Source organism: Macrobrachium nipponense, chromosome 1 (genome assembly GCF_015104395.2).
Source record: "Macrobrachium nipponense isolate FS-2020 chromosome 1, ASM1510439v2, whole genome shotgun sequence".
NCBI lineage: Eukaryota > Metazoa > Arthropoda > Malacostraca > Decapoda > Palaemonidae > Macrobrachium > Macrobrachium nipponense.
The window spans coordinates 65,738,978-65,753,215 of record NC_087200.1 but is presented as its reverse complement, the minus strand read 5'-3'; the positions used below and the strand labels follow the sequence as shown (position 1 = coordinate 65,753,215).

Below are 14,238 nucleotides of genomic sequence, written 5' to 3'. Positions count from 1 at the left end.
AGGGGCTTCATTAACTTAACATGCATCTTCTTGGAGTAGTTGATAAAAATGGTTTAGATGCTAGTGCATTAACATTACTTAGGGTTGGGTATTATTGAATCCAATCTTGTTCAATATTATCCACCCCTATGGCTCTAACAGCATGAAAGGCAAAGGATGCTACAACATAATACCCATTAAGTAACAAGAACATAACATTGCAAACACTAGTTGAACAATACAAAAATAAAAATATAAATATTGAAAAAACAAAAAGGTAATACAAGTAAACTTGTACATATTTATAAAATGTGTTGTAGCATTTCAATCTTTCTTAAACTTCTATGATGGAGCTACATAAATAAATAGAGGAGACCAAACATGTGAAACATTACAGTACTGATAATATTTTACCTTTATGTCATCAACCTCTGCTGTTTCTAATTTTTTCCTGAAGACTGGATCACTTTCCAAGGCCTGGACAACTTCTTTTAAATATCGTCCATATTCCAAGTTAAGCTCCTGCAAGTAACCATTTTTATTAACAAATGTTTCCATTTTATAACATTATTGAAAAGTGGTGTTTCACCAAACTCTTTCCAGACCCCTTTCAAGATACTGAAAAGATGGCCCTATGGATTCATCCCAAAGAGACATGTGGAGCACAGGAGACAAATTAAAAAATTAAACAGGTTGGTGGAAAAGACCAAAGAGAACTATTGAAGAACTATTGAAAAACAGGTTAAAATGGAATATGACTGTAAGCTAGGATGAAACTGCAAAACCTATGATAAATTGGAATGCCTAAAAGTTCTTAGATAATTCAATCATTTCTTCCCCTCCATTATACAGTAGACTTCTTCAAAATCTAAAACTTCCACAATTGTTATTAGCTGAAAGAATTTATAGACACAATATGAGATGGAATTAAGGGGCATAGATCCTCTTGTGCTCTCTTTAATCATATCAATCTCCCTAATCTTGAGTTTTGAAAGTCACAACACTCTTCTGCTATGATTTGTCCAACTAATGGGGGGTTAAGACTCTTGTATCCACAAAAATTCACAAGCTCTAGTTATCAACACCTATATACATTAGTGGATGTCTTACAGCCTCTTAATGAAGCCATAATAAAAGAAGTGCCATTGTAACTGTAAAATGCTGCAAAAACATTGATATGTAATTGTATATGGTATATTATATGATATATTTACTGTACTTAAAGCTATCCTGGGCTAATGAACAATAGAAAGATTGCATAAAAACTTTTAAAAAGGCTTATGGTAAGTAAGGTAATCAATAATAGAAATAATTTTACGGGAAAAATGACATATTTATAATAAAAGTTTTAATTATGTTCACCCAGTAGTTACATAGCTATTATTTTCACTTATTCGCAGCAGTTTAAATTCAAATTTTGAGGTAGCAACCCCGGTAGTGTAGGTGACACCAGCTCATCCCCCTAGCAAGAGGTTAGGAACAGACTAGCTGATTCCATTCATGCTTATGTCCATCAGAGGGGAGGAGAGAGGGCTCTGATCTTGTAACTATTGGGTAAGTATAATTAAAACTTTGTTTTATTATAAAAATGTCATTTTTAATTAAGTAACTTACCCAGTAGTTACATAGCTGATTCCCACATTGACAGGAGGTGGGATAGATGGAAATATTCTACTCTAAAAACATTAAGTCCCATAATGAATTAGAAATAGAAAAGCTGCTAGCACTGAAATAATGCTGGTTGTTCCTTATTAGTCAAGAGAGCTTGCAGTAGATACTGCCTCTGGTTGGCGCTCAACTTAACCTATAATGGCGCGGCAGTATTGATGAGGGTTGCCTCTACTTGAGGGGGAGCCTTATAATAAAATTATATGCATATGGAGACCATCCAGTCGCCTCTGTGGATGGAAGCAAAATTCAAAAGATTTGTCTCCATTCTCAACTTATGTCTAGCACTGATCTCCAGCCGCCTGACACCTTCGGGACCACAAAAAGATGATTGTTAAAGCCCTTGGTCTGAGGGTCTTCCACTCTCTCAATGGTCCTTCAGAAGAAGAGCAGACACCTCATCAGCCAGAGCTGAATACTTCTCTAAGCCGAGTGAGTACACCGTTAACATGACGGGCTGCTGACTACGGGTATAGTCGACGAAAGGAATAGAGTACCCTACTCTTAGGACCTCTACCACCCATTGCTCTGCTCCTCTTCTGCTCCATTCTTGTCAGTAAACAATGGAGCCTGGCATCTACTGCTGCAAAAGACTTCTCATTTCTTAAGGATGCGCTTGGAGGATGATCTCTTGATTGCTTTGGATGGAAAGCAGACATTTCCTCTCATCTTGGGCTGTTGTCTCTGTTTTCCACCATAAAAAAAGCAACTGTTGCAAGGGAGAAGTAGACTTGGATACAAAAGATGTGATCTCCTGGTGCGCTTGGATGTGATCCCATTAATGAGGGAAGAGGAAGCCACGAACTAGAGGTGAGAGAAGGCGAGCCGATTTCTGTTCTGAAGTAACTCCTTTAGCTGTGAAGGAGCACCACAGTTCATTCTTCTCAAGGATGCACATTGCAAAGGTGGAAGCGATCTGGCAGGAACTGTCACTAATGCCTCTGCCCATACGAGAGAACTAAGAGGTCAGAAGACACAGATGGAGAAATTGCAGAAGCGTCCTGACTTTTCTTACTATGGCACCATAAGACCAGTCCATAAAGATGATAATTTTGAAAATTTTAAACAGATTTCAAATGAGATGGTCAATCTTGGCTGAAAAATGATATTGTTATGATACAATAAAGTTTTATACATACTTACCTGGCAGATATATACATAGCTATTGACTCCGTCGCGCTGACAGAATTTCGAATTTCGCGCACACGCTACAGGTAGGTCAGGTGATCCACCGCGCCGCGCGGGTGGGTGGCAGAATAGGAAACCCATTCCCGTTTTTCATCAGATTTTTTCTACACCATCTGTCTCCTGAGGGGAGGCTGGGTGGGTAATTTAATTGTATATATCTGCCAGGTAAGTATGTATAAAACTTTATTGTATCATAACAATATCATTTTTATACATTCAACTTACCTGTCAGATATATACATAGCTGATTCACACCATTGGAGGAGGGTAAAGACAGCTAATAACTGATTTAACAGGAAAACACAACAATCGTTGTAGGTATTAATAACATAAAACCTTGGTTCCTACCTGTTTAGACTGAAGACTTCATGGTTAATGCCCAGGATCTGCTTAGTCTCAAGAGCCTCAGCGAGATATTGATCTATTGCTAAGAGTTCTTGTAGGTCTGCCAAAGGGGTCTTATCCACTTACTTGGCCGATCCTATAAGGGCTATGTCAAAGGGTTTCAATCCACTTATATGACAAGAACCTTTTTTTTTTTTCTAAGGAGCACAATCCCGATCCTGATCACCTTAACCTAACCAAAATGTTGTATCTAAGATTGCAAGAAGTCATCCCGGACTCCTTGCAAACAACCAAAAAACTCAATCACAATATTTTACACCTAATTCTTTATGAAAAATAAATAAAAATAAAAATAAACAAATATAATTTCAATTTGTACTACCTCGCTTGTAAGACCTATACACATTCTCATACTGTCAAAAGCACCAAAAGCCGCCTGTGCTAGCCCAAGTACTCTTGTCAGCAGAAAATCCTGATACTGTCTTAAAAGGAGAGGTCCATGTACGAATTTAGACAATGTCTTTAATCCTACTCCGTTTAAAAGGCACATTTCTAGTTCCTCACTAGCAAGGGCTATGGCCGCCTGTGCGACACCAAGCACTTTTACCAATAGTAACACAAAAAACTGCCTCAAATAGTGGAGATCTCCGTAATCAAAAGGGACACTGTTTTTATCCAAGCCTATCCTGTAAGATAAACTCAAAGTTCCTTACCTAAACAAGGCCATGGCCGCCTGTGCAACAACTAGCCGTCAGGTAAGAAAGTTAGAGCCCATCCCACCAGTATGGTATGGAAGTATTAGACTTTTCATAAAAGTTTAAGGATCGGTATGTGTCCTCAGTCCCAGCACTGTATCCGCAGACACAAAAGGACCTAGAGAGAAGCACTTGTCGTAGGTAATTTTAACATCTTCTAAGATAGTGGGATGCAAATACCGAGTTGCATCTCCAATAGGTCGCATTAATAATGTCTTCATGGACATATTCTTTTGGAATGATATGATGTTGCCACTGCTCTTACCTCATGAGCTTTAACTCGTAATAATTTTAAACCAAAGGAATCCTCTGCACAATCGCTATGAGCTTCCATAATCACACTTCTAATAAAAATACGCTAGTGCATTCTTGGACATTGGTCTTTTCGTGTCCCGAACTGCGCACCATAGACTTTGTTTACATGCCTTCAACTCTTCTTTCTTTTTAAGATAGAACCTAAGAGCTCTAACCGGGCATAAAGTTCTTTCAATTTCGTCTCCCATTAAGTTTGAAAGACTTTTCACCTCAAAAACTCCTTGGCCATGGTTTCGAAGGGTTCTCATTTTTTTGCCAAAAACAGAGTTTGAAAAGAAACAGATGGCTGCGTCTTTCTTAAAACCCACCCGAGAATCTAGGGCATGGATTTCACATTATTCTCTTAGCCGTCGCTAAGGCTATGAGAAAAACACACATTTCTCGTCCAATCCCTGAACGAGGCACGGTCGGGAGGTTCAAATTTTTCCGATGTAAGGAATTTGAGCACAACATCCAGATTCCAACTTGGCGGAGTAGAGGATATAGATTTGACGTCGCGAACGATCTTATGAGATCGTGCAAATCTCTATCCTCTGCCAAGTTTAAGCCTCTATTTCTAAATACCACTGAGAGCATACTTCGGTATCCCTTTATTGTAGCTACGACAGATTGGATTCCTCTCTCAGGAATAACAGAAAATCTGCTATATTGGTCACAGAGGTATCGGAGGAGGACAGCTTATTCTTCCTACACCATCTTCTAAACACATCCCACTTCGATTGATAGACCCGGATAGTTGACGATCTCCGGGGCTCTAGCAATTGCTTTCGAAGCCTTGCTTGAAAAGCCTCTCGCTCTGACCAATCTTTCGATAGTCGAAAGGCAGTCAGAGCGAGAGCGGGGAGGTTTTGATGGAACCTCTTGAAGTGGGGTTGTCTGAGAAGATCTATCCTGTTTGGAAGAGATCTTGGATAGTCTACTGTCCATTCCTGTACCTCTGTGAACCAATCTTGGGATGGCCAAAACGGGGCGATGAGAGTTAATCTCGTCCCTGTTGATGCTACGAACTTCTTCATCACTACTCCTAGCAACTTGAATGGAGGGAAAGCGTAAGCGTCGAGTCCCGACCACTCCACCTAGTAGCATGGCATCCACCGCTATCGCTCTCCGGTCTTCTACTAAGGAGCAGAAGTTCTCTATCCTCTTTGACAGGAACTTCGCAAACAAATCTATCTGCGGCCTACCCCACAGGTTCCACAGACTTTGGCAGACTTGCTCGTGCAGAGTGCCACTCCGTGGGGAGAACTTGTTTTGTCCCTGCTGAGCCTGTCTGCTCTGATATTTCTTTCCCCTTTCACAAATCTGGTCAGGAGGGTAATATTCCTCTCCTCCGTCCATGACAACAGATCCTTCGTTATCTCGAATAGGGAAAACGACGTGCGTCCCCCCCTGTTTTTTATATAAGCCAACGCCGTGGTGTTGTCTGCGTTGACTTGAATCACTTGATTTCTTACTTCTGACTCGAAGAATTTTAATGCCAGAAACACTGCATATAGTTCTTTGGCATTTATATGCCAATCTCTTTGTTCTTTCTTCCATTTGCCAGAGACTTCTCTTGCCCCTAGAGTCGTCTCCCCTCCCGTTTCTGAAGCGTCTGAGAACAAGATTTGGTTTGGGTTCCGAACCTCTAGGGACACTCCCTTGTTCTCTTTGAGTGGGAGCAGCCACCACTTTAGGTGTTTCTTCACCTCTAATGTTACCGGAAAAGTGTCCGACAGATGGCCCTTCTTCCAAGTCCAAGATCTCTTTAGGAAGAATTGTAGAGGCCTTAGATGAAGTCTTTCCTAGGGATACAAATTGTTCCAGGGAAGAAAGAGTCCCTAGAAGGCTCAGCCACTCCCTGGCTGAACTCCTGTCTTTCTTTGAGGAAGGATGTAACTTTCTGAATCCCCTGAAGAATCCTTTCTTGGGACGGAAAAAAACCCGAAAATCCCGAGAATTCATCTGAATCCCCAAATAGACTAAGTCCTGACTGGGGGTCATCTGCGATTTCTCGAGATTCACGAGAAGTCCTAATTCCTTTGTCAATTCTAATTGTTTTTCTTCAGATCCTCCAAACATTGTTCCTGGGATTTTGCTCTTATCAGCCAATCGTCTAGGTACAGAGAGACGCTTATGCCTTCCAGGTGTAGCCATCTGGCTACGTTCCGCATCAGGTACGTAAATACGTGGGAGCCGTGGAGAGGCCGAAGCACAAGGCCCTGAACTGGTAGACTTTCCCTTGAATCACAAACCTGAGATACTTCTTTGATGACGGGTGAATAGGAACGTGGAAATATGCATCCTGCAGGTCTAGAGAGACCATCCAGTCTCCTCTTCGCAGGGCTGAAAGTACCGAGGCAGAAGTCTCCATCGAGAACTTTTTCTTTTCCACATATTTGTTCAATGCTCACGGTCCAAGACTGGCCTCCATCCCCCGGATGCCTTTGGAACTAAAAACAGGCGTTGTAAAAACCCCGGAGAGGAAGGATCCTGAACCTCTTCTATTGCCTCTTTGTCCTTCATTCCTATCACCATCTGAAGAAGTGTCTCCCTCAGAACAGGGTCCTTGTACTTCGCCGACAGTCCTTTGGGGAATTCGACAAAGGTGGGCTGTCCTGAAAAGGTATAATGTAAACCTTTCCCCAAGACTGCTAGCGTCCAAGGATCGGCTTTCCTTATCTTCCATGCCCCTACGAAGTTTAGGAGCCTGGCCCCTACAGATGTTTGGAGGACCTCGCTGCTACTTTGATTTCTTGAAAGATCTAAAGGAGGACCTTCCTCGCTTTTCTGCTGTCTTCCTTTTCGTTGGAGGACGAGAGGTGGAACCTCTCCGAAAGGGCACTACCGGAGTACGAGTAGTCTTCTTCGCTACTGGTACTGTTGGTCTTGATTTCTTGGAGGATTGTACTAATAAGTCTTGGGTTGCCTTTTCAGCAAGAGACTTTGAAATCTCCTTCACCAAGTGCGAAGGGAAAAGGTGATCCAGAGAGGAGCGTATAACAGGGCTGACCTTTGTGAAGGAGAAACCGCTTTGGTTAGAAATGAACCAAATAATGATCCTCTTCTTCACTACTCCTGCTCCAAATAGAGATGACAATTCTCCCGAAACCATCCTGAACCGCCTTATCCATACAGGATAAAATGCAATGTAAAACTTCAGGTTCTAAAACATCTGGTTCATTTGCCTTCTTGGCCAGCACTCCAAGGGACCAATCCAAGAAGTTAAAAACTTCTAGTACATGGAAAAGTCCCTTGAGGTGTTGATCCAATTCTGACATGCTCCAATATGCTTTAGCTGTATTCAAAGCATGTCTTCTCGATGCTTCAACCAAGCTTGAAAAATCCGCCTCCGCGGAAGATGGAAGCATAAGCCCCATCGCTTCCTCTGTCCTGTACCATATTCCCCTCCTCCACCTCCGAGCTTACATGGAGGAGTGCAAAAAACTGTCTTCTGAGCTTCCTTCTTCACTCCTTCATCCAATTTATTTAAAGATTGAATAAGGCTCCAGCCTTCTTATTTTCATTGATCATGGCTGGTTTCATTTTTTAAATACGAAGAGATTAGGAACCTTCGTACTGGAGGAAACAGAGATCTCGGGGAAGGAGGAGCTGCAGGGCTTAGAGAGTCTCCAAATTCTTGCAGGAGAAGAGAGGCTAACACTTTGTAGTTAGATACCCCCTCATTGTTCGGGGTTTCTTCCTCCGACACTTCATCCAACTCCATCCTAGAAGGAGAGCGAGCTCTTTTATTAGAATCTTTGTCCGTAGACCTATTCCCTATAGGAGAAATACTCCTAGAAGGAGAGAGACTGACAGATCTAGAAGTTCTCCCTTGCTTATCCACCAAACATCCTGAGACATGGAGGTTGAAACGTAACCTTCGATGTACCAGGTTTGCTTCCTTGCATTAGGGTTTTTCTACTTGTAGGAGACTCGCTATCCGAAGACATTACATGAAAAAGATCCTTCTATACCACCCCTTATAACTTCTCGCTCTTGCCGCTCTTTCATGATCAGCTGGCGCCTTGTGCCATGACTGGCGCTTCGTGCTTGGTTGAATCTTCTCGCGCGGTTGGCGCCTCACGCTCGGCTAGCGCTTCGCGCCTCGCTGGCTCCTCTTGCGCGGCTGGCGCCTCGCGCTCGACTCGCTCTTCACGCCTGGTTGGCGCTTCGCGGCCGTCTATCGCGTCGCGTCTGGCTGGCGCTTCGCGCCTGTATGTCTCTTCGCGGCCGCCTGGCGCTTTGCGCCTGGCTGGCGCTTCTCGGCAGTCTGGCGCATCGCGCCTGGCTGGCGCTTCTCGTCTGGCTGGCGCTACGCTCCTGGATGGTGCCTCGCGCCTGATTGTCTCTTCCTGCTTGTAGGAATTCTCACGCGCGGCTGGCTCCTCGCGCCTGGCCAACTTCTCGCGCCTAGTCGTCTCCTGCGATATCGGATAGGGCCTGGTTGCCGCGTCGCGCCTGATTGGCGCCTCGCGCTTACGTGTTAGTTCTTTGCGGCGGACTGGCGCTCCACGCCTGGCTGGCGCTTCGCGCTCGCTGGCGCTTCACGCCTGGCTGGCGCTTCGCGCGGCCCCGAACTCGCGGGTCTGTGAAAAAATAGACCCTTCATCCGAAGAAGAATCTTCTTTTCTGGGAGGTTGATAGTAAGGGTTTTTTACTTCTTCACAGGAAGATTAACATCCTTTCTTCTTGGAGGATCTCTCGAAAGAACCCCGACTAGAGAAGCAATAGACTCTTGCATATTCCTTTAATATCTCGTCGTTCTTCTCTCTGGTCTAAACGAGAGGAAGGAGAGCCTTCTTTCTCCATTCCCCACGACTTATCGGGAGAAGCCAAAACCTTTGCTTTCTTAATCTCTGTTGGGGAGTCCTCCGAAAAAACGTCCGGACTCAAGTTTATGCCCGATTCTTCCAGATCCTCTTCAAGGGACGAGAACGATCCGCTGATCTCCATCCTCTTTTAGGTGAGGAATTCTCCGATGACGAAAAACATTCACGTAGAACGCTTTTCTAATGCGTTCTCTGGCAGTCTGTGACGTTACAGATTCTGCCGAAGAGACGTCTGACTGGTGGGGATCCTCCATAACCTCCGTAAGGCTTTCGACATTCCTTCTCCTCTGGGCTTGGGAGCTTGAAAGAGGTCTAGGCCTGGGAGCGTTGTGAAGCCAATCAGACGCCTCCTCCACTTCACTGGGGAAATTCACATCACTTTCCCACAGCACTACTTTGCTTACCTTCTATGGCAGCCATTTTACGCTCCATTTTCATAAGCGCAGCTTTAAGGCTTGCTATCTCCGAAGCAGAGTCCGTAGGATCTGCATTCGGAGAAGGACCTGAAATATTACAAGGAGCGTTCATAATGTTAGAGGAGGGTACAATATTACTCACAAACCACTTGAAGATTGAGAGCTAGGCTTGGTTTTGGAAGATGACTTCCTTAACCCGGTCTTCTCTAATTTCCTTAATAAGAAAAGTTAGAGACCTTCCACCCTTCAGCACTCAAATCTCTCACATTCATGACACAGTGTTATCCATCGAGCATTCATACTTCCTGCATATTTTACATACAGTGTGAGGATCAACCGAAGCTTTCGGCATTCTCACCTTGCACCCTTCATTCACACACAGTTCTCACCACACTTCCAGAATCAGACATCATGATGAAAATTCCAAGCCAAAATCCAAATAACGATCCACAAAAGAAAAAAGCGTATGCCAGTTACAACGATCCAAATACGTCACCAAAGGGTCCAAAACAATGATCAATTGTATCCAAAACGAAAATCCAGCGGAGGATACCAACAACGATGTTGCCAGTATGGCCGACAGAAAAAATCTGATGGAAAACGGGAATGGGTTCCTATTCCTGCCACCCAGCGGCGGCGCGGTGGATCACCTGACCTACCTGTAGCGTGTGCGCGAAATTCGAAATTCTGTCGGCGCGACGGAGTCAATAGCTATGTATATATCTGACAGGTAAGTTGAATGTATAAAAAAACACTTTCGTCACTGTGAAAGCTGACTTTTGAGACTCAATAAATCCTGAGAAGTCCCCTTAAGCAGGGACAGAAACACTCAAAGAGGAAGACTACTCAGTCTCATAATACAAGTGTCTTCTCTTAGTCAAAGGAGGAAAAAGCGAAGGCGGCCTTCCCTTGTGTTCTTTTAGCTGCTTACCAACTTCCAACGTCACCCATAGCTTTCTTGGCTGAAATGGAAAGTACAAACTGAGGATGATCAAAAGATCCGAAGAGACTGTGGTCATCTGAAGAGTTGTAGCAGGAGAGACAGGAGTAGCTGGCTTGAAAATGTTGGGATAACTTTTCAAGAAAAATCTCAGATGAACTCCATACAACATTGGCGGTTTGCAATCTTCATGCTGCAGAAGAAGACACAGGAGAGAGATGAAAGCTGACCATGCCGACCAAAGGAGTAGACTCAGGTGGGGTGAGAGAACTAGAGCCAATGGGAGTTTAGGTGGACAAGGGAGAGTCAGCACTACTGGGCACTCCTGCACCAATGGCTCTGGTGCCAAGGGGGGCGCATGCACTATTGAGAGCTCTGGAGTCAAAATACACTCAGAAACTACACTCACTGGAGCCACAACAGAAGATAAAATGTGTCCTGATGTTACTGGGCACTCATGAGGTGAATCACTAATCGGCACTTGGCACTCCAACACACCTGCAGTAATATGTACATGAACTCGTTCCTATAAGCGAGAAGTACCGGAAACAGGAACTGGTAAAGCTTGAGGAGCCACAGACGACATTAGCGCCGATGTATACTCAGACTTTTCCGTCTCACAATGGGTCTAGAAAATCCTCTTTCCTTTGGTTTACCAGGAAAATCTTCCATAGAAAATTCCTCTGGGCTGTACCAGAAACTATGAAAAGGTTTAGCCTCCTTTGCCTTCTTAGTCAAAACCTAAAGGGCACAAGAAAAGACTACTGCAGACCTTTTCAGTGGTCTGGAAATGTCACTACCATGTCATTGATGGCGTTTCTCCAGGCTCAACGCCTCTGAGCTTGAAGAAAGATGATGAGTACTGTCTAAGATGCCTTTCCAATGGCTGTCTTTTGCAACCTGAGAAACATCAACAGGTGTGACTAAGAGGCCAACTGCCCGTGGGCAGACCCCACTGACCTCCCTCGGACTTCCGGTATGGCTTTTCTCACAACTTCACTACCACAGGGTTAACATTACTAACCCCAAAAGAAACTGACAATGGTATGGGAAGAACCACTCAAGCACCTGTGTAAGCTTAGAATATTGAAAGCTCTCTTGGCTCCCACTAGGTGCTTGGCAATAAAGGACTCAAGCGCTATAGCAGCTCGGCCCCAACTAAGGCATCAGTTACCTAGCATGTGATGAATGCATGACATAAACTTGTGATCAAACAAATGACTAAAGACAGGACAACCAGTATGGTTCGGCATCAGGTGAGCTAATAACTTTGGTGCCCGACTTATGTCGTCGGTCTAGCTACATATTAGCTATGAGTCTATCCAAGCTCAGCGTAAACACTGTTCACCAACATATACTTTGTTCCCTTGATCGGTTTCAGCACAGACCTCTATAGGGATGTTCTCTCTGTGGTGAGCCCTTGTACAATTTCAATGAAAATCACTTCTATAATTATAAAAATTCTAGTCTTGATTTCACTAGGATCTTGGCTAGACTGTTCTCCGAAAGCCCATCATAACTAATTCTCTCCTGCTACACTATACACTTTCACTTAATTCTGGAAAGGAAAGTGTGATAAGCCTTTAAATATATTACAATTTTGTTGAAGTAGCGAAGGCTATTGAGTGAGAGTGGTAAAATAAAAACATATCAGAACTTTATGACAACAATAATTACCAATCCTGCATGATGCGCCTTGTGGAATTAAAATTCAACACCAACATTGTTCTGGTAATGAATGCAATGTTTACATTATTATGATATACTATATCAGGAAGGTAGCTAATGCAATACTTACATTACTATGCTACTTGCTTATCAACTCAGTAACATTTAACATTGTTGCGTTACTCACTGAAAGATGATTTAATCAAAAGATTGTAAGATCGCTACTGAAACGGTAATATCGAACAATATATGGTTGGTAACAAGTATAAACATCGGTCTGACAAACCAATGTTTATATATATTATAGTACAACACTCTGCAAAGAGTAGTTTTCTGTTGGATGCCAATTGGACGTTCGGTACGTCGATATAAAAAAGTTTTTTTTTTTAAACTCGCAGAAAAATAGTTATAGGCCTACTAGGCAAAAACTTTTGAATCACGTGCCTTGGGGGATGCTGGGAGCTCATGGATCAAGGCATTGTTTTGTTTATAATTGTTAGCCTGGCGCGCAAGCGGGAATTTCTTTCTTCTCGCACTAAAAAGTATCAGCGACATCTCAAAAGTTATTTCGTCACTTTGACATAATTTGTGCACCATTTCATATTAGCCGTTACATGGAGTATTATATATGAAAATGTACGCAATTTTATGTAGAATACAACAATAAACAACTCATGGTTGTAGCTTTTATCAATTTTGAAATATTTTCATATAAATAATGATAAGTGCCAAAATTTCAACCTTCGGTCAACTTTGACTCTACTGAAATGGTCGAAAAACACAATTGTAAGCTAAAACTCTTATATTCTAGTAATATTCAATCATTTACCTTCATTTTGCAACAAATTGGAAGTCTCTAGCACTATATTTCAATTTATAGTGAATTTATGAAAAAAAAAAAAACCTTTTCCATACGTCCGCGCAGTAACTCTTCCGAAAAAAATCATACATTTTTTCGTCCAATTGTCGTAATGTTTGCACCATTTTAAATTAGCCGTTACATAAAGTTTTATATATGGAAATGTGCACAATTTCATGTAGAATACAACTAAAAATAACCCATGGTTTAAGCTTTTATCATTTTTGAAATATTTTCATATAAATCACGATGTGCCAAAATATCAACCTTCGGTCAACTTTGACTCGACCGAAATGGTCAAAAAATGCAATTGTAAGCTAAAACTCTTACATTCTAGTAATATTCAATCATTTACCTTTATTTTGCAACAAATTGGAAGTCTCTAGAACAATATTTCGATTATGGTGAATTTATGGAAAAAAACAAAATTTTCCCTTATGTCCGTGCGGTAACACTTCCAAAAAAAATCAGAAAGTTTTTTGTCCGATTGTCGTAATGTTTGCACCATTTTAAATTAGCCATTACATAGAGTTTTATATATGAAAATGTGCGCAATTTCATATAGAATACAAAAGAAACAACCCATGGTTGTAACTTTGATCAGTTTTGAAATATTTTCATATAAATAACGATAAGTGCCGTTACATAAAGTTTTATATATGGAATGTGTGCAATTTCATGTAGAATACAAATAAAAATAACCCATGGTTGTAGCGTTAATCAGCTTTGAAATATTTTCACATAAATAACGATAAGTGCCAAAATTTCAACCTTTGGTCAACTTTGACTCGACCGAAATGGTAAAAAAACGCAATTGTAAGCTAAAACTATTACATTCAAATAATATTCAATCATTTACCTTTATTTTGCAACAAATTGGAAGTCTCTAACACAATATTTCGATTTATGGTGAATTTATGAAATAAACTTTTTCCTTACGTCCGCCCGGTAACTCTTCCGAAAAAAAATCATAAATTTTTTCGTCTGATTGTCATAATGTTTGCACCATTTTAAATTAGCCATTACATCAAGTTTTATACATGAAAATGTGTGCAATTTCATGTAGAATACAACAAAAAAACAACTCATGGTTGTAGCTTTTATCAGTTGTGAAATATTTTCATATAAATAACGATAAATAGAAAAAATTTGTCCTTCGGTCAACTTTAACTAGACCGAAATGGGTCGAACTGCAATTTGTTAAGATCAACAACCTTACAGACTAGTAATATTCAATCAATTACCTTCATTTTGCAACAAACGGGAAGTCTCTAGCACAATATTTCAATTTATG

General features: G+C 41.8%; 1 protein-coding gene across 6 annotated transcripts in view; it reads right to left on the bottom strand.

The window, feature by feature from the left end:
• LOC135219374 (nucleobindin-2-like) overlaps nt 1-14,238 on the bottom strand; it is a 103,612-nt gene that overhangs the window by 67,113 nt on the left and 22,261 nt on the right. For all 6 annotated transcript variants that reach the window (XM_064256093.1, XM_064256090.1, XM_064256095.1 and 3 more), the window contains exon 3: nt 394-501. In XM_064256093.1, the coding sequence (XP_064112163.1) occupies nt 394-501 (108 nt within the window). The remainder of the gene's footprint in view (nt 1-393; nt 502-14,238) is intronic.